The sequence below is a fragment of the Cololabis saira genome, chromosome 1 (genome assembly GCF_033807715.1).
Source record: "Cololabis saira isolate AMF1-May2022 chromosome 1, fColSai1.1, whole genome shotgun sequence".
NCBI classification, from domain to species: Eukaryota; Metazoa; Chordata; class Actinopteri; order Beloniformes; family Belonidae; genus Cololabis; species Cololabis saira.
Genome location: NC_084587.1, coordinates 42,360,087 through 42,386,600, shown reverse-complemented (window position 1 = coordinate 42,386,600; position 26,514 = coordinate 42,360,087). Strand labels below are relative to the sequence as shown.

General features: G+C 45.3%; 1 protein-coding gene across 1 annotated transcript; it reads left to right on the top strand.

The window, feature by feature from the left end:
- Positions 1 to 939: 939 nt before the first annotated feature.
- On the top strand, positions 940 to 26,504 carry hpgd (15-hydroxyprostaglandin dehydrogenase). The gene is made up of 7 exons (XM_061724117.1): positions 940 to 1,100; positions 3,352 to 3,475; positions 10,392 to 10,498; positions 17,793 to 17,889; positions 23,945 to 24,021; positions 24,103 to 24,266; positions 25,701 to 26,504. Exons 1-7 carry the CDS (start codon positions 1,008 to 1,010, stop codon positions 25,822 to 25,824), a joined length of 786 nt encoding a protein of 261 aa, XP_061580101.1. The 5' UTR covers positions 940 to 1,007; the 3' UTR covers positions 25,825 to 26,504.
- The last annotated feature ends 10 nt before the right edge of the window (positions 26,505 to 26,514 follow it).

The window sequence follows — 26,514 nt, the reverse complement described above, 5'->3', positions numbered from 1 at the left end:
GTCAGGTCGGCTCTGACAGAGATCGGTTCTGTTTGGTCGGTCTTGTTGTGTCGGTTCTTTCAGGGTCGGTTTTGTTGGGGTAGGTTCTGACAGGTTCAGTTCGGTCAGAATCGGTTCTGTTTCTGTCGGTTCTGTCAGTATCAGTTTTGTCATGTTGTTTCTGTTTCGGTCGGTTTTGTTGAGTCGGTTCTGTTGTTGTCTGGTTCTGTTTCGGTCAGCTCTGACAGGGTCGGTTCTGTCAGAGGTATGTTCTGTCTCGGGTTAATTCAGTTCTGACCGGGTCGGTTTTGTTGGGGTCAGTTTTCCTCATGTTGTTTCTGTTTCAGTTGGTTTTGTTGAGTCGGTTCTGTGGTTGTCTGGTTGGTTATGTTTTATGTTTGCTCAGCTCTGACAGGGTCGGTCCTGTCCCGGTCGGTTCTGACGGGGTCGGTTGGGCCTCACCGAGCCCGAGTGTAGTCTGGCCCGAGCTGGATGCTGAGTCGGGGTTCCTGCTGGAGGATGTCAGAGCCGGCGGAGGAAGGAAGTGGGGGAAGCGTTCCTGCTGAACACAAATTAAATCTGACAAATATAAGCAGGGAGGTCGTTCCTAAACGATCTTTCCAGGATTGCCAGCGTGAATCTTCCGCATGTGTGGGTTGTTTTTGTCCTGGTGGGAGCTGAGTGCGACGGCGGCGTGCAGAGACCTGACGCTCCGGCTGAGTATCGGTGCAGTCATGTTCTGAAAGCGAACGCACCTCAGAGAAGCAGCTGCTCAGGTGAGCACGTCAGGGAGGAGGCGGGGCCGCGGGGCGGGGGCGGGGGGGGAGCGGGGGCAGCTACTGCAGGGTGGGTCAGGACTGTAATTAGTACTCTGCAGAGTTTACTTAACCCGCTCTGAGTGACAGATGTGTTGTATAGACTGATGGGAGGGAGGCGGGAGCAGCAGGGGGAGGGCAGCACCGAGGGGCAGAAAACATCTGAAAGCGTAAAACGCAGAGCAGAAAGACGGCAGACGTGGAGCTGGAATCATGTCTCTGACGGGGAGGGTGGCTCTGGTGACGGGGGGGGCTCAGGGCATCGGGAGAGCCGTGGTCCAGTCCCTCCTGCAGAGCTCGGCCAAGGTCAGTGCTGCTACTCACTTCTGCCAGGAAGTTAAAGCTCCTCAACTTTCCTGCTTCTGTGTGTTCTGTTGTTTTTCTCGCGTTTCTCTTGCTTCTGCTCTGAGAAGCTGCACATCAACCTGCTCAGGGTCCAGTCCAGAGTCAGATCTGAGCCGTGGGAGGACGGGTTCTGCCCTGAGCAAACGCTTTACTGTCTCTGCTGCCGCCAATCTGAGGCTGAAATGACACTTAAGTATTTCATAACTCTGTTTTTAACCCTTTCATCCGCTGAAGCTGAGATCTAGTACGCGCATGAGTCTGGAAGGTGTAGCTGCGCCGCAACAAAACTACCATTTAAACTGGCTTTGTTTGTTTTTTTGTTGGCAGAAAAATTAAATCCCCTGGAGCACACATGTACTGTCATGTCCAAAAGTTAACACCCCCTCTTCAACCCTGAGATTATAATTCACCTTGTTACAACCAAAAATGTAATAACGGCCAATAATGTAATAATTTTGGCCATTTCAAATGTAATAAAGCCAATAGTGTAATAATGTGCCAATAATGTAATAAAACTTTTGAGTCAATAACGTAATAACCTTTTGCCGATAATGTAATAAGGCATTACATTATGAAAGGTTTTTTTTAATACCAGGCCAATAACGTAATAACCAGCCAATAATGTAATGCCTTATTACATTATCAGCAAAAAGTTATTACGTTATTGGCTCAAAAGTTTTATTACATTATTGGCACATTATTACACTATTGGCTTTATTACATTTGAAATGGCCAAAATTATTACATTATTGGCAGTTATTACGTTATTGGCCGTTATTACGTTTTTGGTTGTAACACACCTGATTTTAGCAAAACTCACTATGAGACAAGTACAACCCCAGACAGACTTTCACCGTGCCATTATTTATTTACCAAAAACGTAAACGTTTGGGCAATCCTAGGTACCCCCTAACTGCCTGGACAGGAGTTCAGAGAATACGTTTCAGCTAGGTGCTGATGTCTTACCCTTTTGGCTTTGTGTTAACACATCTGAACCCTACAGAGCAACAAGCCACCATCATACAGGTCTGCACACCTGCTGATGATTGGCAGCACCTGAATACAACCTGAAGTGGGGGGACTTAGTTCTGCCCACATGATGTTTCTTCTCTTCTTGTTTTCATTTCTGTCAAATAAACAATGGTGATGGTTGAAAAGAAAAAATATGAAATGTTTTCCATCTGGTATTTGTACTATCCTGATACTGCAATCCATCACGACCAGGTGGTTTCTATTGTGTTTTATGGACCAGAAACGAGCAAACGACTAAGGATTAAATTAAATTAAGGATTAAAGATTCATTTACAACCTTTTTAACATTTAAAAAGAGGAAATAAATGCATGACAGCGTTTCTCACACCTGTGTGTGTGTGTGATGGAGCTGTTCTCAGTCAGAGGTGTGAAACCACGGGCCTGACGAGAACAGAACAAGACAAGATGGTGTCTTCTTAGCCGTAGCTTTCTTAGATATATATATATATATATATATATATATATATATATATATATATATATATATATATATATATATATATATATATATATATATATATATATATATATATATTAGGGCTGGGCGATTTTGGACAAAAATAAAATCCCGATTTTTTTTCCTGTAAACTCGATTTTCGATTTCGATTTCGATTTCTTTGGTAAAACTACAAAAGACAATGGAATAAATTGTTTCAAATATTTTATTTTTATTTTGAAAGAAAAATAAACAGATTTCCTTATTGGGAATGAAGTGCAACTGAAAGATACTTTAAATTTAGTAAAGTTTAGTTATATGTTCTAGCACTAGCATGGCAGCACCTGTGTCCAACTGGACTCTCAGCAGTCTGACCAGCACTGATCCAGCTGGACCCTCCTATGGGATTTTGTGCTTGTGTTGTTCTCTCAGATGTAAGTCACTTTGGATAAAAGCGTCTGCTAAATGACAGTAGTAGTAGTAGTAGTAGTAGAACCGCTGAGGCCCAACCACCTTCTTCTTCCTCCTGAGGACTCAGTTAACGGACAGATGTGGCTCAAACATCAGGAGTTGGGTCTAATTTGGGGTTCTGGACCGGATGTGGCTCATGTCCGGTGGAGGTGTGGCTGAGTTTAACAGCAACACACCCTCCGCATCAACGTTGTCAGTCAGGGCCAAAGGTGGCGCACAACAAGCTGCAGATGTGGGCCAGATGTGTTGGTAACGCTGTGTGCTGTGGTGCAGGTGGCCGTGGTGGACCTGAACAAGACCTGCGGGGACGCGTGCAAGGCGCAGCTGGACGCCGAGTTCGGAGACGGCCACTGCGTCTTCATCCAGTGTGACGTCACCGACGGAGACGCCCTCACAGGTAACGTCGGCGAGGCCTGCAGGCTGAGATGGGGTGAAGAACAGAAACAACTGATAACATACACAAATAACTAAGTAAATTAATACACAAAAGTAAAAAACAGGCAACTAAACACACATCTATACTTCAACCTCCACCCTCATACACATACTTACACACATACTGTATGCTCAAGTTAAGATGGAGGTGTGTAAAGACAATGTATCAAACAGAGTAATCAGAATCAGAATCAGCTTTATTGGCCAAGTTTGAACATTGCCAGACAAGGAATTTGACTCCGGTTGAATATAGTGAATATAGAGCAGACCAGAAATGAATCTGCCAAAAGCAAGGTAAGTTAAAAAGCCACATAATTGTAATATTAAAAATAATAACAGTAACAAAAACCACACAGCAACATCCCTGCAGGCATGAGTCTGCAGCAGGAAGCGCGCTGACAGCAGAACTGCACATCAGGAGTCAGGTCTGCGTGAGCCCGGGTGACACGGAGCAGCGCTGCAGGCGGCAGCTGCAGGAATGCTGTTTGGTGTCGCAACTAACCGTCTGATACAACTGTTGTTGACATTACACAGCTGTGATAAGGAAGTAACACGTGCGCGCGTGGGTGTGCGTGTGTCCCTGCAGGTGTTCCAACAATGTTTGTTTAATCTGAACAGGAAGTAAATTAGCGTCTCAGAGAGCCCAGTAAAACGTGCAGGATGAAAACTATAACCAATAAAATGTACATTCAAAAATGAACATAATGAAACAAATAAAACATGTGCACGTGACACATGTGACACATGTGACACATGCCTCAACTACAACATCTTTTTTATTTCACACTCTAAAAGCTTCGAGAAAAGTTAATGGTTCTGCGTAGTTCAGGCGACGGTCCTAGGATCCTTCAAGACCAGACCAGAACCAGGTTGTGGTTTCAGCTCTACTTGTCATGGATTCAGTTCTATTAGTTCTGGTTTCAGCTTTACTAGTCCTGCATTAAGTTCCACTAGTCCTGGTTTCAGCTCCACTAGTCCTGGTTTCAGTTCCACTAGTCCTGGTTTCAGCTCCACTAGTCCTGGTTTCAGTTCTACTAGTCCTGGTTTCAGTTCTACTAGTCCTGGTTCCAGATCTACTAGTCCTGGTTTCAGTTCTACTAGTCCTGGTTCCAGATCTACTAGTCCTGGTTTCAGTTCTACTAGTCCTGGTTCCAGATCTACTAGTCCTGGTTTCAGTTCTACTAGTCCTGGTTTCAGCTCTACTAGTCCTGGTTTCAGTTCTACTAGTCCTGGTTTCAGTTCTACTAGTCCTGGTTCCAGATCTACTAGTCCTGGTTCCAGATCTACTAGTCCTGGTTTCAGTTCTACTAGTCCTGGTTTCAGTTCTACTAGTCCTGGTTTCAGATCTACTAGTCCTGGTTTCAGTTCTACTAGTCCTGGTTTCAGCTCTACTAGTCCTGGTTTCAGGTCTACTAGTCCTGGTTTCAGCTCTACTAGTCCTGGTTTCAGTTCCACTAGTCCTGGTTTCAGTTCTACTAGTCCTGGTTTCAGCTCTACTAGTCCTGGTTTCAGCTCTACTAGTCCTGGTTTCAGCTCTACTAGTCCTGATTTCAGCTCTACTAGTCCTGGTTTCAGCTCTACTAGTCCTGGTTTCAGCTCTACTAGTCCTGGTTTCAGCTCTACTAGTCCTGATTTCAGCTCCACTAGTCCTGGTTTCAGTTCTACTAGTCCTGGTTTCAGCTCTACTAGTCCTGGTTTCAGCTCCACTAGTCCTGGTTTCAGGTCTACTAGTCCTGGTTTCAGCTCTACTAGTCCTGGTTTCAGCTCCACTAGTCCTGGTTTCAGCTCTACTAGTCCTGGTTTCAGCTCTACTAGTCCTGGTTTCAGCTCCACTAGTCCTGGTTTCAGCTCCACTAGTCCTGGTTTCAGCTCTACTAGTCCTGGTTTCAGCTCTACTAGTCCTGGTTTCAGTTCTACTAGTCCTGGTTTCAGTTCCACTAGTCCTGGTTTCAGCTTCTACTAGTCCAGTTTTGAGCTTATACTAGTCCTGCTCCTGGTTGACATCACAGCGGTCGCGTACTGTTGTTTTTATTCAGTTTTACAACCTTGGATGAACAACACTTTACCAATATTTATGTGACAAGAATGAAAACTAAGAATATTCAGTCTTGCTCAAGATTCGTCTGTTTTTAGTTTCAGTTGTGTAACAAAAATACTGGCAAAGGAATGTTATTATTTCAACGTCTTTTTACACATAAAAGTCTCGAGATTAGAGAACGAGTTTTGAACATGACTGTAGAGCTGATTACAACCAGTGAAATCAGCGCACGCTGATGAAGACGTGTTGACAACTTAATGGTGATAATGCATGCACACGCGTGTGTGTGCGTATGTGTGTTTTTGCATGTGTGTATGTGTAGCAGATGAATCTGTTCCAGACATTTGGTTGATAATTGCTGGTTTTCCAAAGTGCTGCCGGTGACTTCACTCTCTGGTTTCACCACCTACATCCGTCCGTCTGTCATCTCGCATGAAGCAGAAAAACAACCTTCAGGCTGCATCTCACCGTTTATGTCCTGCCTGTATGTCTGCAGGCAGTTTGTCCTCCTCTGCACTGAGACCCACTGAACCCGCTTACGTGTTCATCTGAAGAACTCAAACACGACTCTAAGGGGGACGTCAGGGACATCCCAGTAGTCTTTAAGGCCCAATCCCAATTCAACTTCACTCGCCCTTCTTTTCTTCCCTTACCCCTAAAAAAGAAGGGGGGGATTTTAGGGCACTTGAGATCTAGGACACTTGGCCCAGATGCCTGTCCCAATTCTCCCCCTACCCCTCGTTTTCATCCCTACCCTGATCAGGAAGCTGAGAGCCAAAAGCTGTTTTAATTTCAGCTGTAGCGCTGTTAATATGGCACTTTATTAAGTTTTAATATTTTTTCAGGTATAAAGGTAACCTTTAAGATCCGCAACCGGGGCTCAGTTTCGAGATTTCTGTCTGCCGGCTCCGGAGCTTGGGTCTGTGTTAAATCAACGCAGAGACTACGGCGTAGGTTACGTAACCTACGCCGTAGTCTCTGCGTTGGTGTAACACGGACCATAAATCCCTTTATTCTGGTGTGATCTTCGGCAACTTTATCTGAAAGTGTGTAAATTACCCAGATAACAGCTGGATTACTTTGTGGTTTCTGAAAACTATTATATCAGAAACATCCAAAACAAATCTGGCGGGTCACAGGATTATTTCTCTCTATTTCTCTGAGACCAGTCTGCCTGTTTGCCTTCGGTCGGCGAGTCAAATCGACGCAGAGCCTACGGCGTAGCTTACGTAGCCTACGGCGTAACCTAACAGCCTTTACTCCGGCGCGATCTTAGCGAACAACGGACAAAAAAGGGATTATGTACATTCACTGAGTGAATATTATGAAAGTAAAATATTGGTTTGTAACGAGAAATGTAATCAAAACGCATTTTTATGCAGAAACTAACTCAAAATATTGATTTTATTCACAAAAAAATAAGAAATGTCCGCAAATGACGACGAAAAGCATTCTGGGAAATTTTCATACCCCCTCGCTCGCCAAGTCAGCATCTGAAATCCCTCGATCCGTAGGGGCTATTCTCAGCCGCTAGCCCTCGTTATGCCCCCTCCCCCTAGGTGAAAAGAGGAATTGGGACACCACTACCTTCACGAGAACACGCAAAAGTGAAGAAAACGAGGGCGAGGGGGAGTATTGGGACGCAGCCTAAATGTTTTACATGATCGGTTCATGTAAAACACTTAAAGACCACTGGGATGTCCCCACCAGTGAAAACAGGCTTTTTTCAGAGGTGGCACGAATGTTGCCACTAGTAACACAAACAACTTTACTAAGCATTTACTACTACTACTACTACTACTACTACTACTACTACTACCACTACTACTACTATCATTTAGCAGACACTTTTATCCAAAGCGACTTACATCTGAGAGAACAACACAAACAAGAAATCACATAGGATTTAAAGAGTTTATCAAGTCAAAGTGAAAGTGGGATGTAGCGCAGCAGCAACAAGACAGTGCAGCTAATACATTTTACAGAGAAAACTTCTTTCATAACAACACCTGCTCTTCAAACAGGTTTATACATTTAGTGAACTTATTCTTTTAGCTGCCTTCATTTTCCACCAGTTTAGTGTTAGAATTCACTTTTTTATGTCCATCCATCCATTAACGTCCGCTTATCCAAGGTCGGGTCACGGGGCGGTACCCTAAACAGAGAGGCCCTGGCCTCCATCACTCCTGAACAAGACCCTGAGATACTTAGACCCCTCACCCGAGGCAGCACCTCGTCCCTCACCTGGAGAGTGCACCCCACCCTTTTCCCACTGAGAAAATGCCTACGTGAACATTAACCTGCAGCGGTAAACCAGTTGAGAAGGTTTCAGAAAAGACATGAACCGCGGACGAGGACACGTTCAGTCTAGACGTCAAAAGGATTTGACACAAAGTTCACCTTGATTTATGTGAGATTCTGGAAAAAAGAAAACACGGGGAGATGTTTGTTCTTAAACAAACAGATTATCATTCCCATGCATCTCAAAGTCTCCAAGTGAACTTGTGACCTCATGAATCCAGCCGAGCATTTCTGAAACAGCACCGGAGGCACCTGAGGAGAACAGATAGATAGATAGATAGATAGATAGATAGATAGATAGATAGATAGATAGATAGATAGATAGATAGATAGATAGATAGATAGATAGATAGATAGATAGATAGATAGATAGATAGATAGATAGATAGATAGATAGATAGATAGATAGATAGATAGATAGATAGATAGATAGATTAGTCCTTAGTCTTTGAGGTGTTAAACTGCAGGTTGTTCATGTAACACCAGACAACAAAGTTCCTCACCAGGCTCCCGTACTCCTCCTCTTCGTCGTCTCTGATACACCGCATGATGGCCGTGTAATCCGCAAACCTCCAGATGTGACACGATCCAGAAGTGTAGCAGAAGTGTACGGTGTGCATAGTGAAGAGGATGGGGGTCAGTACAGTCCCCTGTGGAGCTCCAGTGCTGCTGACCACGGTGTCTGACGTGATGTCCTCCAGCCTGACGTACTGTGGTCTGTCAGTGAGGTAGCTGGAAATCCAAGCAACCAGGCAGGGGTCCACTCGCATTCTGGTCAGTTTTTCCTGGAGTGAAAGGGGCTGGATTGTGTTGAAGGCACTTGAAAAGTCCAGGGAAAGAATCTTGACAGTGCCGCTCCCCTGGTCCAGATGTGAATGGGCCAGGTGTAGGAGGTAGAGGATCCTCCTCACCAACTCTCCATATTGATGAGTCTCTCAATTTTAAATGTCATATTGACCATCTTGTAAACAAACTGTCCAAGTATGTTGGCTTGTTCTACAAGATCAGACACTTCCTTCCTCTGTCTGTCCTTCTTACGTTGTACAAAACTCTCTTTGAACCTCATCTCAACTACTGCAATGTGATATGGTGCAACACCTTCACAAGCCATCTTAAAAAACTAGTATCTTTGCAAAAGAAAGTCATACGGGCCCTGTCTTGGTCAGAGATAAATTCCCCCACCCACCCTCTATTTCACTGCTTTGAGTTGCTAAGACTGGCTGAGTTAAACAATTATCATAATGCTTGTCTTATGTTTCAAATTGTCAACAGGCTCAACCCTAGACTTAGTAGTCTTGTGCCAATCTCCAGTCCTCAGCACACATACCAAACAAGAATCAAACCACTCATATTAGGGATATGTCGCCGACATGTGCGCGCCAGTATGAGTGTTGTTTGCAGGGGGCCGCAGATTTGGAATGGGATTGGTGATGGTGTTGCCTTCTATCTCCAACTTTAAAAGACAACTAAAAAATAATCCTTTACTAACCTATATATAATATAAAATGCTTCTTCATGGACTGCTGGGACGTATGTGTGTGATTGTATGTGTATGTAATGTTAAGTATGTATGTTAAGTGTATTGGTGTACTTTGTATGCATTTATCCATCACCATCTTTTTACAGATGGTAACTGCTTATACCATTGACTGTACCCTCACCCTTATACGAACTATGGGCCCCCACCTATAAGCTTTCCTAGCTTCCTTGGGGGACCCATTCACTCTACCTACTTAATTCGATTGTATTAGTATAACTATTATTATGGTATTGTGAATAAATTCAAACTTCAAACTACTGTAGAGGGTCCTCAGCGTGCTCCAGAGTCTTCATCAGGTGTGACCTGAGTGGCACCGGTTGGAAGTCATTAAGGTAGGTAACTTGGCTAACTGTAGTTGGCCTAGGTTACCTTCCCAGCTGACCTTTAACCTGGTTAGGTGACACAACAGTCCACAAAATGGCCAAGTTTCTCCTAAACTGGTCTCCAAGACGCAAATGATTTGTTTCTTTGGGGGGACGCTTGAGCTGTGGGTGTGCCCTTACCTTGCAGACAGGTATTAACCTTGTCACCTGGTTTGGAGCTGTCTCGGTCTGAAATCAATCACGCTGCAATCTACTCAGATCAACAGGTTTCTGTGACTTCACAGACTCTGACTCTGATCGCGTCTCCACACCTCTATCCCCACCTGGAAACTCACTGTTCCTCACAAATAGGAAGTCTGGATTTATGATAATAACAAATAACAAACTACCATCAGTGAGGAGTCACTCAATTTAAGAAAGAAGTTGTTGATGGACAAAGAGAGACAACACAGACCCGGGAGGTCTTGTCCCACGTTCAGTAGATGAAGTTTCATGTTCATGTCAGTTTCATAAACTTCTGAGTTGTTAATTGACTTCAGATTGATGGTAAAAACCAAACATAGGAGCAGTTTCTAATCTAATCCAGGCCATGTTTACACTCTGAGCTGCAGGCGGTTGCTTCATGCAGATTGATGAATCTCCCCATCCCTCACCCCTCTCTCTGTTTCTGGAGCAGACGCCTTCCAGGCCACCGTGGACCAGTTTGGACGTCTGGACATCGTCATCAACAACGCTGGCATTAACAACGAGAAGAACTGGGAGAAGACCATCCAAGTCAACCTGGTGAGGATGAACGAGAACCAGAGTCAGAGTTTTGATCCGGTCCATGCAAATATCCCTAACCCGACAACACACACACACACACACAACACACACACAAACACAGGATGTTTCCTTCATGAGTCAGCATCTCGGTGTTTAATGTGCAGGTTTATTTCACTCATATTCGGTGGAAACAATTATCATCGTGGATCATGACCATGCTGACAGACGACTTCATCATGTCCTCTCAAAAACAAACAACTCTATAACGGTGCGACCAGTGTTACAAAAATCTCGCCCGAGTGTTTGGATTTCCATAAACACAGCGCAGATGTTCCAGGCCACATGCCATCATCAGTTGATCAACTTCATCACACAGAACCTTTCAGAGCAGAGCCACGAAAAACATCCAAATCACAAACAGTGGCAGAGAAAAATACAGATCCATCCCTGGGCAAATGCTAGTTTACCCTCTTTTAATCCTTTTTTAAGTCAAATACAGTCATAGACGAATGAGAACATCTTTTCACCGTGTGTCATTATTTATTTCACAAAAAAAGAACAGCAAGTACTGGATGTTGTCTGTTCTTTCCAGTGTTGCTTCATATCATTGAGGTTCACGTGCACGCAGCTCTCTTAAAGCCATTCAGAGACGTCACATCTGAACACATGTGAAGATCTGCTGGGCTGACTCTCGGTCCTTACATCCTGGCATCTCTCTGCAGAACATTTGCCCCTTCTGCCCGTCACGGTGTCTGTATATGAGAGCCAGTTTCTGGAAAGTTGTGGAATTAGATCTCCTAATTTTTACGTAGATTTTTCCCCGTGGCAAAGAAGCGTGAAAAAGGAGAAACCGGTTGCGCTTCTATGGGCCATCCCCCCATTCCTTAACCGAGTGAGAAGTAAACAACTTTCTGATTTTGTTGTACGTGTGCCGACCACATTTGTAAGCACAGAGCTGCACTTCACTCCAGCGATGAGCAGCACTCTTAGTCAAGACCTCAGCTGGTGACGAAGACCTGGACATGACTGTGCATGAAGGAGCTATTGACAATACTGAGTTCATTTGTTTGCGATATGGCGCATCCCTGAGGTCAGAAGTGGTATTGCTTTATAAAATAGCTTTAAAAGGAACCCCGGTTATTAAGACTTGTAGGCCCTAATTAGCCACAATTGTTCTCTTATACTAAAATATGTTGTTAGAAACACATAAAATCATCTAATTGCTTTAAAAATCTACAATGTTTATCCCCTAATTTGACCTGCGGGAGGCGCCATGTTTTACCTGCGCAATGCATTCTGGGGGCGATGACGTAGACCGGTGGCTCTGGGAAGATAAGCCGCGTTAGTTTAACTGGGACAGGTATCTAAAACATAGATGAGCAGCTCTCTCCCGGCCGTGGAGGCTGACGAGGGAGCCCATAAGACGTCTCGGTTCAGGCAAACTGGATCAAAGTTCTGTGATGCACGGGAGATCTGCAAAAATGATCAATGTCGTGCGCATCTTACCAGTGCATTAGGCTACGGCGTAGCCGTGGCTCTAGAGCCTGCAGCGCTCCACCATCCGCTCTCCGCTCTCGCCGGGATGGAGACGCGGTGGGCAAGATGCACGTTTGGGTGGGCATAGCCCACCCCTGCCCCCCCTAAAACCGGCCTCGGTGCTGGGTCCACCGTTTGATGACAGACCAGAGGCTGAGGGGACTGGCCCGGGACTTTGACGAAACGGGAGGCGCAGACTTCGCGTCAAATAGGCAAGAACATCTTTATTTAATTTAATGACGCCAGATCTGGCTGGGGTTTTTATTGTAGCATCGGTTATCTGCTAGTTGAAACGTGTGGTCGGTTAGTCTATCTGAGTTTTATGGTGTTTTTGTAGTTCATGCTGTATGGTGCGGCACTTTTTTTTTTTTTTTACTTTTTTTAGGTGCGCCGTCACCTTAATGTTTATCTGTGTTTTGATCTGTGTTTCTGGTGCGCCGTCACCTGTTTAGCTGTGTTTTTATCTGTTTCTGGGTGTCAAAACAGTGGACGGGGGCTAGCAGGTGCCACCGTCTGACGTCACTACCCAGAATGCATTGCGGTGTAAACAACAATGGCGACCTACGAGTTAAATTATATTTTCAAATTTTATAAAAACGAAGACATCAAAAAGGTTTTTTATATCACATTGTTATAATTGATACCAACATTTATCTTTTAAGACCTACATGTCTTAATAGCCATGGTTCCCTTTAAGGCCCTACGACATCATTTCAATCAGGTCCCCATCTGGACTCTCGTCTACAGAGGAGTTAATGGTCCACTCAATGACCCAGACCATCATCCCTCCACCACTGTGTTTGACAGTGGGTCTGCTGAAATGCTGTTTGGTTTCCTCCAAACATGCTTCTGGACATTAAGACCAAAGATCTCCACTTTGGTCTCATCTGTCCAGAGGACATTGTTCCAGAAGTCTGCTGGTTTTGTTCACGTTCAGTCTCCAGGATGTTTACGAATGTCAAAGGAAGGTTAAAGCAGCTTTAATCTCAAACCAGTGTCAGTAAGGTCGCGCTAAACCACAACACTGACCAAGAATTATGACATCGGCATAAATTATCCGTCTACCCAGATGTATGAAGCATGTAAAGATAAAAATGTGGTGGCCCTAAAATAAAACCTTGAGGAACACCACCGCTCAATTTGAGCCTTTTAGATGTATGAAGTAGGGGTGTAATTCACATGTTTTATTGCAATATGGTATTACATTGATTAACAGGATAACAATGTTTACCAATATCACAAATGGATTTGGATATGATTTGATGGATGGATGGATGGATGGATGGATGGATGGATGGATGGATGGATGGATGGATGGATGGATGGATGGATGGATGGATGGATGGATGGGTGGATGGATGGATGGATGGATGGATGGATGGATGGATGGATGGATGGATGGATGGATGGATGGATGGATGGATGGATGGATGGGTGGATAGATGGATGGATGGATGGATGGATGGATGGATGGATGGATGATGGATGGATGGATGGATGGATGGATGGATGGATGGATGGATGGATGGATGGATGGATGGATGGATGGATGGATGGATGGATGGATGGATGGATGGATGGATGGATGGATGGATGGCAAGGACCAGAGGGCGGGAGCACAGTACACCTGTTTTAAAATCGCTGCATTGGCTCCCCGTGCGCTTCAGGATCGATTTTAAGGTTCTTTTACTGGTTTTTAAGTGTCTTAATGGTCTTGGGCCTTCTTATTTGTCTGCACTACTTTTACCCTATCGACCCTCACGGACCCTGAGGTCCTCCGGTGCTGGCCTTTTAACTATACCAAAAGTTAGAACTAGGACACACGGGGAGGCGGCATTCAGTTTTTATGGTCCCCGATTGTGGAACAGCCTCCCGGAGAACCTCAGGGCCGCAGAGACTGTTGATGTTTTTAAAAAGAGGCTCAACACCCATCTCTTTAATCAGGCTTTTAACTGACTCATTTAACTCTTTTAAATTTTTTATGCCCCTTATTTTTATTGGATCTTACTGCTCTGTTTTATATTTAGTTTATCCTTTTTTATCATATTTTATTTTTGTTTAATTTCATGTTTTATCTAAATATTTTAGTCATTATTTATGCTCTATTTTATACATTCTACTGTCTTATTCTTTTAGTTTTTAATGTCTTGCTTTCTAGACATACTTTTAGGATTTTATGTTATGTTATACTTTTTAAACTCTATTAGTGTATTTTATCCTGCTTTCTTGTAGCTTTTATCTCCAGTGTTTCCTCATGGGGAGCCTCCATGCTGGGAGTGACTCTGGCCTGCAGGGGGTCGTCCTGGGGGTGGTTCTGATGGATGGATGGATGGATGGATGAATGGATGGATGGATGGATGGATGGATGGATGGATGGATGGATGGATGGATGGATGGATGGATGGATGGATGGATGGATGGATGGATGGATGGATGGATGGATGGATAGGTCGATGGATGGATGGGTGGATGGATGGATGGATGGATGGATGGATGGATGGATGGATGGATGGATGGATGGATGGATGGGTGGGTGGGTGGATGGATGGATGGATGGATGGATGGATGGATGGATGGATGGATGGATGGATGGATGGATGGATGGATGGATGGATGGATGGATGGGTGGATAGATGGATGGATGGATGGATGGATGGATGGATGGATGGATGGTGGGAGAAGTCCAGATTATTTTTTCCAGTTCCTCTATCTCACGTTTCCCAGTGATGCTGTGTTGTTGGAGCAGGTCAAGGTGTCATTCAGATGCCTCTCCCTCCCCTCTATACCTGTTGTAGGCTCAGGTGTAGTACAGAGGAAATGACGTCCTCTGTGGGGAAGTTCGAAGGCAAACTGGTATGAACCAAGTGTCAGGCTATCGTAGGCTTTCAGGCCACCACAGTGATGGTAGCAGTCTTGAAACATGATGAGAGAAATAACCTTTCTGCTGGTTTTCCCCTGATTTAAGTTGTAAAATCAAATAGTGTAGGGTGCTGGGGTTGTTTTGAGAGCATTGCATTATGGGTGTTGTTGTTACTTGCTTTATGTGTTGTGCGCAGTGCAGGGCTTTGGGTTTAATGTGCTTGTACGGGTTTATGGGAGTATGTGTGTGCAGCATTACACTTTTTTGCATTTCGAGAATCGACACCTTACCTGAAGGAGGAAGGACCAACGATGACGCTCCTCATTCCAGGGAAACTTCAGTAGAACAAGTTGGAGGGAACCTTGATACATGTGTATCTTATGTGCTATAACCTGCTGAGGGCAGGAGGCACGTCCTGAGGGGCAGGAGGAGAGACCTGCCCCCATCCCCGGGAGGAGAGACCAGTCTAGGTCCCGGCCTCCGTCACTTGAAAAACACTTTCTGGAGTCCTGCAGCACCTGCAGCTGACCTGATATAAGACTCTGAAAGTTGCCTTAACATTCAATAAAAACTCTTTTCATACATTGCTGAGACACATCAGTTCGTACCGACCAAAACTTCAGTGACATGTTATGTTATGTTTTAAAAAGACAACTTTAGAGAACCAGTTCTTTAATGTTTGTCTGTTCAGACACAGTTGTGGGATATTTTAAGGATCTGGCTTTTATCTCGAGTAGTCGTCCCATACGGTCGTCATGGCGACTGAGAGATGTCCGACCTGTCAGCAGCTCCAGCTGAAGCATCATGTTGGTCTGAACCGGAGCAGCTGGTCCAGTTCAGGACAGAGATCCAGAAGATCCTCTTGGTACCTGAACCAGCTGATGGTCCAGTCTTAGTCCTGGACCAGCAGATCTACGTGGTCCCTGAAGAATCGCTCCCTCCAAACTCTTTAATGTGTCTAATTGGACCACAGTTTTCACAGTTGTGTAATTACACAACTTCACACAGTCATTTATAGGAAATACATCTAATTGTCTGACCTTGTAATTTTATAACTAATCTGATGTGACTTGTTCTTGGTTAATCTGATCATCAACTGTTTTCTTAATCTCATCTCACGTGATGGACATCTCTGTTCCTCACAACCATCACTGATGTGTGTTCACATCTCCACGAGACACAAACACAAAACTTAGCAGTTTAATTCGTGTGGTTTTTCTTTCATTGTTTGAGTGTAAATCATATTGAGTGAACAGGTGAGCCGGTCCATGTGGATGGAAGTAATCCTCAGTGCTACCCAGGGTGCATTGCAAACAGGTGTCTGTGCAGGATTGTGCCAAATGAGGGTATATTTACATGGTGTTAATGGGGATTTTGTCCTTTTATTTACCTTCCACCGGCATGTCAGAGTCAAGTTAATTGCGATATTTTCGACGTAATTCGTTTTCTTGATTGAAATATGTGAGAATGGCAAGTCTGAGCGTGAACTATTTTTGCGCTGGTTTCTACTTCTGTCCAGGAGTTGTGATTGTCATTTCAAATTTGATTTCTGAAAAATCTTTAATGATACTGAAGGTTTCCTGTTCTGAATTATAGGGATTCTGTAAATATAACAATAAATCATCTGCATATTAACTCATTTTGTGTTGCGAGTAGATATCCTGATTTGATTTGATTTGTTTTGACCCTTTGCTGCTGCAAGTGGTTCAATAAACATATAGAGCTGAAGAGCCGGCATCCTGTTCTGGCTCCCATTGGTATTTATTTTGTATTGACGATATTGGATCATTTAGCATTAAATCAATGTATCAATGTAGATCGGTAGGATAAAGAATAGAAAGTGGTGGTCCTGAAAGTAATCCTTGAGGAACACCGATGTTCATGTTATGCCTGACTGACAAAGAATTGTCTATAGTTATAAATCCAACCAACGTACGAGTCTCATCACAATACCTCACTGGTTCCTGAGTTCATACGGGAGTCATTTCAGGGTTTAAGTGACATTAGAATGTTTTGGAGTCTTTGAGACGGAGTCAGAACGTTGTTAGAAGGCGACATCTGTGCTGCTTTTTTTTTTTTAAACTGTTGCTTCACTTGGAATGTTACCATCACTGCGTGTTTGTTTGTCTGAAGTCTTGATTATTTTTCTTCTTCAGTAGATCATATCAGCCACAAGCTCTCAGTGCTCTTATCTGAACTCATCATATCAGTGTCGGCTTCGGAGGCAGACGTGTTTGTAAAATGCTGGTAAATGTTGGATATCAGTTTTGGTTTGCCCTCTTCGATTGTCACACTATGGTGCGAGGACTCATGCACAACTCACAACTCAGCTCGTCAACATCCGGATGCCTAACCGTTTATCACAGATACTTATCTGATCAGGAATGTTTGAGTGTTTTTCGTCATGCCGTCTGATGTTACTTCTGTTTTTGTTTGAACTTTTGGCTTCAGTATGTCTTCTTCTGGATCCGTTAACTTTGTGGTTCTCCCTGGTTAAGTCTGGTTGACTCCAGTTAACTCTAGTTAAATCTGGTTAACTCTGGTTGACTCCAGTTTACTCTGGTTGACTCTGGTTGACTCCGGCTTAATCTGGGTAACACAGATTGACTCCAGTTAACTATGGTTAACTCCGGTGACTCCGGTAAACTCTGATTAACGACAGTTGAATCCGGTTAAACCTGTTTGACTCTGGTTAACTCTGGTTGACGGTTAACTCTGCTCATCTGTAGACACCGATACTGATGGGGTTTCACGCCTCAGAGATCGTCATAGCAACTGCATTAGCAACATATTTTATGTGTAAACCACCCCTGCACAAACATTAATCTATCAGAAGCATCAAATGTGTTTCTCATTGTCACCACCTCATTTAAAGCTGTTTCGTTATGATGACTGAAACCCCATTTTCATCTTCAGACCTCGCTGATTAAAGGAACCTATTTGGCGTTGGAGCACATGAGTAAAGAGAACGGCAAGGAAGGAGGGACCATAATCAACGTGTCCTCCATGGCAGGTAACACACACAAACACACATCTATAACATGCAGGACAGTGGTACTTGGGGACCCCTGGTAATATGTTTTGTCGTGTTGTTGATTTTACTAACTGTTGCAACGGGCTGTGAGTTGATCTTGAAGGGTCCAAGGACAAAGCTTAGGCCAGCAGCAGCTACCTTTCCTCAGAGCTGATGACTTCTACCCGGGCTAACCGCTGGACGGCCTCTGGTTTACTGGCGTTGGCCCTGGCAGCAGCTGGGGCAACCAGTTTCTCCAGGATTTAACCAGTCCTATTGAAAAACAAGAAGATCTGCATAACAGATGATCTTCATGATGATGTCCAGCTGGTGGTGTAACATGTGACGACTCAGCTCACGCTGACCACGTTCAGACCTAAAATGCATCCTCAGACACTCTCTTAAATCCACAGGAACGTGAAGTGTCTAATGGTTGTGGAGGAATTCTGGTCCATTCCTGTTTCCAATGTTGCTTCAGCTCATTGACTTTTTTGGCCGTTCTCTTTAAGCCACTGTGTGTAGTAATGAAGCGTATCGGACCTTGTGGGGCATATACACCTGCTCTGCTGATGAAACCTACTGAGCTGATGAGTCCTGCATGTCTACAGGTCACATGACCCAATGTCCTCACATTTGTCTCTAGAATAATCTGGTCTGGACTCCAGGGTGTCCAGGTCCCAGACTACCCCCCCTCCACCACTGTGCAGACCAGTGGGTATGAGGTGTTTCTGCGGAAATGCTGCGTTTGGTTTTCTCCAAACGTGGTTGTGGACATGAAGACCAAATAACTCCACTTTAGTCCCCTCTGTCCTTTGGACAGTGGAGTTGTACTGACAGGTGCAGAAGAAAGTGCCTCTGGAAGCTGTTGGGGTGCAGGTCACGTAGGTGGGTTGAGGCTGGTTCAGGCCGGTTTTCAGCAGGTTTGGGATTGTTTGGGGTTGTTTGGAGGTTTGGAGGTTGAGACAGGTTAATGCTTGTTTAAACTAGTTTAGCCTGGTTTAAGCAGGCTTGTTTAGAATGGTTGAGGCTGGTTTAGGTAGGTTTGGGATTGTTTAGACAGGTTAAGGCTTGTTTAGACTGATTAACACTGGTTTAGGCTTGTTTATGTAGGTTTAGGGGTTTTGGGGTTGTTTGGACAGCTGAGACAGTTCAGGGTTGTTTAGACTGGTTAAGACTGGTTTAGGCAGGTTGGATGCTTTTCCTTTGTTTTTTTCTCAAAGTTAGAGCCTGAGGAACTGGGTTTGGGTTTGAACATCTACACAGACCCTTCCAACCAACTCTTTCCTAAACGTATCTGTGAACATAAACACGCTGGCCGCGCTCTTTGGGGATCTCTTCGGCTATTTGAAGCTAGATTATGTAATATATGTAATAATGAGGGAGAACAATGACAGCAGCCTGGAGAGGGCCGGCCTGAACGGTGGGGAGGAACCTTTGCTTAATTTCCCTGGAAACCCGCTGGGCTGGAACCACGCTGCCAGTTTCAACTTAATGAGTCCTTAACGTTCATGTAATGTCGTTTACCCGCAACAAGGAGAAAGGAGAGCTCCCCAGGCAACTCCGCTGGGAACATCCCTCCACACATCCTCTCCTCAGAGAGAGCATCAGCAATCTCTCACCAACTGACACAGATGCTGAGCAACTCAGAGCTTCTCAGACGTCTCTTCCTCCCGCAGGATGTGAGCTATGGATGAAACATGTGAGACAGAAACCAAGCAGAACATGGTCCAGATACCTGCTGAAACCACAAACCCTCTGTCACCCAGAAGTTTCTGGGGACACCTTTAAAAGATGGTTTTAGGTCTGCGGAAGACTTGTTGAGCCCGACCCAACCTGTTTGATCCAGAAATGGGCAAATGGGCAGAACCGGTGGGACTATAGAGCGTTTAAGAAGACGGCACCAAGAGTCCAGCTTAATTAAAGCAGGTGGCTGTAGTCTGCCGCTGAGCTGCTTCCTTCTGCCCGATTCCCAAGACTGTGGAACAACCGTGGTCATCTTCTCCCAGGTTGGCGCCGTCCAGAGGCCAATAAAAAACCCTCAGGGTGACGTCACAGGCGATCCAACCAGTTCTTTAATACAGGCTTTGATCAGAACAAAGGAAGGATTGTATGTCTGCAGATGCAAGTTCCTCACAACGAGCGCAAAGGTGGTTTCCTTTTGTCACCGATAGTTGAGATTTTACCTGGAACCTGCCTCCTCTTGGCGAAACACCAAAGAAAAAAAACAAACTCAGACTCGGGCGGTTTAAAAGTGAAGTCACCTTCACACAGTTTACAATCTACGTTACATTGCGGTTTCAAGGAAATATGTGGACGGAGCGCTGAACTGTTGTGCTGCGCCGGAAAAACTTGCAGGGGTTGTTCTTGATTCCAGCAGCCACACAAACACAAGCAAACAGCAGATGAGGAGATAAGTGAGCTAATAGTTTCGTCCTGTTTGCTTTTCCAGCGCCGACACAAAGCCCCTTTATATTGCAGCAAGTTCTGCTAACAGCTCACATTACCGCTGTGAGCAGGAATGTTGCAGGATTCACATCAGCTTCGCTCTGGAAACTTTTCCCACCAGTATCATCTTTCCCTTTTTTTTTCTCAGCTCGGAGGCCTCGGGGGTCCAGCAAGGGGGGGTCAGGTTGGTCAGGTCAGAGATCCAGCTGCTCTTCTCCGCTGCAACGGGTATTTGTTAGTTTTGACAGCAGTTCAGAGGCCTGACGTCCACTCAGCGTCCTGGATGTCAACATTTATGTTTCTGAGCTGCTGCCGACCAGAACTTTCTCTCTGCGACTCGTCTGAGCATACCCATCCTGCCCAACCGTCGGCTGCCTGTGATCCACTCACACAGAGGCCCGTTTTAATGCTGTTAGGGCCCTGAGCAAGCCTCCGTCTTGCTACCAAAACTCCAGGTTTTTTTATTATTTTTATCCCAATTTTTTCCCCATTTTTATCACCCAGTGCTCTTACCTAAGTCAGTTCTGGGGATTGCTCCCTCTACCAAGCCCAGGAGGGCCATACTGAGCTCAGGTCTCCTTAACTTGAGGCCGCTTCTTTTCACCAGACAGGGTGGGGTGTCTCTGGCCGGACGTAGCGCGTGGAAGGATCACGTTATTCCAGCCAGATCCTCCCCACCCCATCTGTCCCCGGCTGGCCAGAGGGGGCATGTGTAGCCCAGGACTGTTGCATGTTTGTGTGAGGGTAGCTCACATTAGCTACCCAAGGGAACACGGGGAGAACATGCAAACTCCACACAGAAAGGCCCTTTCACCAACCCCACCCAGGGTGAGTGAACCAGGACCTTCTAGCTGTGAGATAGCTGCAATACCAGCTGCACCACTTAAACCTGCCAAACCTGTTTAACACTTTCTTTCCAACTAAACTGAGTGTCTACATTTCCAAGAATAAGACTCAGGAATTTATCCAGATTTTTGTAGATTTAATTAAACAGTTGCATGCAAAGGGGTCAGAACACACAGCAGGCTGTCAGGGTTTCACCCTTCCGGTTTTATTTTGAAGCCCTGTCCTGGTGTTTAAGTTCTGATTTGACCTTCCTGTTTCTTATCTGCCCTGATCGTCTGCACCTGTGTCTCGTTAACCCCTCTGTGTGTATCTTGTCTTGTCTTTCTCCTGCTCACGGCTGGTCCGTTCTGTCTGGAATGGTTTTAGTGAGGACCCAGATGCAGGAGAGCAGGAGGCAGGAGTTCCAAAAAACTGATTTAGCTTAAACTTAACCAAAAACGCTGCTGAGCAGGATACAAAACAGAACATGAACATGAATCAAAAAACTGTTTGCTCCCTCTATGTTCTCCTCGTCAAGTTTTCACATTTTTTTTTATTAATGTCATTGTATCCTGCTCAGCAGCGTTTTTGGTTAAGTTTAAGAGAATAAATCAGTTTTTTGGAACTCCTGCCTCCTGCTCTCCTGCATCTGGGTCCTCACTAAAACCATTCCAGACGGACCAGCCGGGAGCAGGGGAAAGACAAGACTAGATATACACCGGGGATAATGAGAAAACAGGTGCAGACGATCAGGGCAGATGAGAAACAGGAAGGTCAAATCAGAACTTAAACACCCGGACAGGGCTTCAAAATAAAACCGGAAGGGTGAAACCCTGACAGCAGGCGTCTCGATTCAGAATGACAATGAAACAAAGAAGCATAATGATTTTGAAGCATAGAGGATGATTAATTCTACTAGACAAAACATTGGTGTTCTTACTGTTAATCTTTGTTTGGGCAGAGTAGTAGTCTGCAGCTGTAGTCGGCCAAGGCTATATTCTGAGGTCCTCAATTGTTATGCATTTTATAAAATATAAATGTAGATTCACAAATCTGCCTCTGAAAACTAAGAATGTTTGACCTTATGTAAAAATAAATGAATAAATAAAGGTTACGAGATGCCCAGGTTGGACACCACACCAGAGTTTCTGACTCCTCCTCTGGTTCCTCCTGGAGGACACTCTTGCTGACGGATACTTCGGCCTCTAAACCGCGTTGCCAGATAGCATCAGTGTCTGGGTGCACGTTGTCATGCCAACCACTCCTCCAGCAAACACGGACTTGTCCAAACGCGGTGGAGAGCGCTGCAAGCGCGTCGTCCCGGGAGGAAGAATGTGGGCGCAGCGTCCATCATCAGATCTTCATGAGGGTTATCCAGACGCTTGTCTCGCGATGTCGCCTGAGATTCCTTGTTTTTCTTGCTCGGCCCAGACTGAATTCCACTTTTTATCAGATTTGAAATGTTTTTGTTTTCTTTGTCTGAAGATTTTAGCAGCAACATTCAACTGGAAGACGTTCTTAAAACTCCAGGATGCTGCCGGCCTGGTCCAGCGCCGGCCGCCACACTGAGGGAGGGTAACCATAAGCAGCTGATGATGCTCGCAAGCAGATGGAGGACGGGAAGACTTGGACAGAGTTCCCAGAGTTGGAGGAGGTTTATCAGATTCAGTGCGTTGCGTTTCCGTGGGAGAATGAAGCTCTCACGCGGAGATGTGAAAGTCTGGATCAGCTGAGTCTCAGAGGTTCCCAACGCAGCAGTGTGTGGGAGGAAACCCGGTGGAGGATTCTTCATGAGCAGTTTCAGAGCATCTTAGACTCCAGGAGACCTGAAACACAGGAGACCTGAAACACAGGAAGTTTCCCTGCCCAGCTAAAACCAGGCCCTCTCAATCACAACCCTTCCCCCGGTACAGAACGTACCGGACCAGTCATAACAAGCCGTTGTTGCTGTGTAAGAGGAACTGGACACATGATCCCACCCACAGGGTGTCTGGGAAACCCGCCGGCACTCTGCTGGGACCGCCAGCCAACCAGCCGGAGATGACCCTAGTAGGACAGATGTCGTTGTTGTAGCAACGTAAAATGACGATGTTTGGACAGGTTTGGTCAGAATGAAAGAACATCAATATTAATTACCATCGTAGGTTACCACAAGTAAATTTTATCCGAGCTAAAATATCTAACTGTGACTAAAATAAGGTGGTTCATACCGTTATAAGGGGGGGCGGTGGTCTATACCGTTATAAGGGGGGCGTGTTCCAGATGGTTTCTAGGTTTGTTCGTTCTGCCTGTTTACAACATGACACCACGTCGAAAAATACAAGACACCACAATGAAAAAAGACGAGATAAAACAAGGGAAAAGCCGAGCTACAATGACGAAAAAAGACAAGACACCACGATATAAAAAAACGAAACACCAGGAGAAAAATACGAGACACGACGCAAAAGATGCTTCAAAATGTCTCTTCAGAAACGTTACCGTGACATCACAGAGGTTTTACCGGGTTCTTCTTCCGTCATCACTAACATCAGAGATCGTCGTTCATCTACGTCACATTCCTGCATTTATGCATCGGTCAACTCAGAAAACTGATTCAAACATGATTTCAAATGATGTAAAAAGGTGATTTCTGTAATGTGAGGAGCAGTTGCGTTACGTACCTTTTTCATGCAGTTACAGCCTCCGGCCAGCGGGGGGTGCAGCCTCCCTGGACCTGACATCTGTCTGGGATCAGAACGAGCCTCACCTGCATGCTTGTCTCCTCTCGCTCTTCTCGTTTCAGCCTTCCTGCACTCTCCGCACCAGCCGGTCTACACCGCCACCAAACACGGCGTCATCGGCTTCTCCAGAGCGATGGCGGTGAGACGCACACACATGCAGCAAAACATGCGCTAGCTCGGCCGCAGGCCCGCTCAGCAGCTCGCTTTTCTGTCGTCGCAGGACGCGTCCGCTCAGGGCGACTACGCCGTCCGAATCAACGTCCTGTGTCCGGCGTTCGTGGACACGCCGCTGCTGCACACGGTGGAGGACGAGGACAACATGGGCAAGTTCGTCAAGTTCAAGGACGACTTCAAAGTCAGGATGAGGAAGTTTGGAGTTTTACAGTGAGTTGGGTCACGGGGTGGAACTTTAGTCGCCCGTTACTTTCATGAATCCAAAGAGTACGAACTGCGTCAGCCTCACAGACGAGTGACGCTTTGGCTTCAGCAAAATAAACCTCTGCTCGTCTTTTTGTCCTCTTCTAGCGGAGCGCTGACCTGTCAGTTAGCTTAGCAAAGAACATCACGTCTAATGATAAAAAGGGGAAAATGCAGTTTCACTTTCAAACCGCCCGGACCCATGACACTTCCACCACCGTGCCTCAGTCCAGCTGCTTTAGCCACATCAAACACTCTTATGTTGGCCCATCAGCTCTAGGTTTTTGATGAATTTGGTTGGAATAAAATACTCTGGACGGTCTGCAGGTGTCCAGTCAGGTTGGCTCAGACCTCAGAACACAATGCTGCGAGGGAAAGACATAAGTACCACACTATAAGGCGCACCTAAAGGCCTTTAATTTTCTCGAAAACCGGCAGTGCGTCTTGTAATGCAGCGCTTTTTCATTACGGTAATTTCTGTTACAGTAGTCAGGGGGATTGTGGGTACTGTAGTTGGTGTCGCCAAAGTAATGGCGCTAAAACCGTTGGGAATCGTCACAGACGTTCAAGACAAAAGCAGCGACGCTGACTCGCTTCATGGCGACTGTGACGAGACGGAGCCGGGACCATTAGATGCTGCACTCGCCCAGCTGTTCTACTCCGACACGGAAGAAGATTTCGAGGGATTTGGGGAAGGGCAATGAAGTGGAAAAGTTCCCCTCCACGTTTGTTTTGGGAGTTCAGAAAGATGGTTTTTATTTTGTTAATAAAGTTTGACTTACAGTACTTTTCTTCTTGTTTTTTTTTTTTTTTTGCATTTGCTGTAGCATTTTGTAGCATTTTGTAGCATTTTGTAGCATTTCCTGTAGCGCAGCTCCATCAGGTAGATACGTAACTCAACCCCAGACTCTACAGTATCTTACCATATATTTCGTGCGCCTTATAATGCAGTGCGCCTTATTTATGAGGAGAGTTTTAAAATGGGCCATTTATTGAAAGTGCGCCTTATAATACGCGCCTTATGGTGTGGAAAATACTGTAATGGTCTAAGAAGAGCACTTGCTGATGCACATCTGGTCTTACAGGCCTCACTGGGCCTCATGTTAAAGTCCATGACTGGAGGTTTCAGTCAGGCTTTAGCTGTCAGACAGATGTCCTCGGTCCAAACCATCACACCTCCACCACAGTGCTTCACAGTGGGTCTGAATGTTTCTGTGGAAATACTGGGTCATATTTTTGGCTACATTTTTGTTAAATGTTGAATATTTGTCTAAGACAGTTGATTTTTATGATGTTATTTTAAAAAAAGGCTGTATTGAAGGAGGGGAACTTCCCAGACTCGTGAAGTTCATGTTTCCTGTATTTAAACGTGAACTAAACGTCATGTGTGTCGGTGTTCAGGCCGTCGCTGATCGCCGAGGGGATGATGAGGCTGATCACGGACACCAGCCTGAACGGAGCCGTCATGAAGATCACCTGCTCCAAGGGGATCCACTTCCACACGTACGAGCCCATGTCCGCCTGAGCGCCCGACGGGCCGCCGGAGGAACGCCGCCGCAGACGGGCTGCAGACGACTGGCTGCTCGCCAGAGCTGCGACTCGGAGATGATTGATGTGCTTTAATATGAAAATCCAGAGTTTCACTGTCAACAGAGAATTGTTCCAACCTGGAGTCGCTGCAGCTTTGTGGTCGCTGTAGAAACGGGTTTACGAGCCACGTTAAACCAGGTCTGTGTGCGCATCCCGGTTTAATCCACGCGTCGCGTGTTCTACAGGGAACTCTGTCCGCAGAGAATATTTAATTTATCCACAAAGAGAAACGCTTTTGATGCAGTATTAATTACTAGCTGGAAATACATGAATAATATAAAATAAAAACAGATGTCTACAAAGATCGACGTGGATGTTTGGGGTGTGGGGTTGGTTGCCTAGTAACAGCTGATGTGATGACATCCCGCAGCATCAGCAGCTTCAGGTGACTGAGTCAAGACATGAGCAGAAACTCCTCCGTCTGCTGGACCTTCTGGACCTGCAGGTCCTGACTTTACAGCGTTAGTGTGTTCGTTTTACATGACACAAAAACCTTTAATAAATTACAAATATGACATGTTTATCCTGATTGATGGTTCAGAAGTTCAGAAGCAGCCAGTTGAAACCGGAATTACCTCCAATTCACAAAATAAACAAATTAATTAAAATAAATAAAATGCAAGTG

Bases quoted from the DNA above. Each gene is read 5' to 3' on its own strand.
- hpgd (XM_061724117.1), top strand. From the start codon at position 1,008: ATGTCTCTGACGGGGAGGGTGGCTCTGGTGACGGGGGGGGCTCAGGGC. The intron at 3,476-10,391 runs GTAACGTCGGCG...TTTCTGGAGCAG, and splicing joins CGACGGAGACGCCCTCACAG to ACGCCTTCCAGGCCACCGTG. The intron at 24,022-24,102 runs GTGAGACGCACA...CTGTCGTCGCAG, and splicing joins GCTTCTCCAGAGCGATGGCG to GACGCGTCCGCTCAGGGCGA.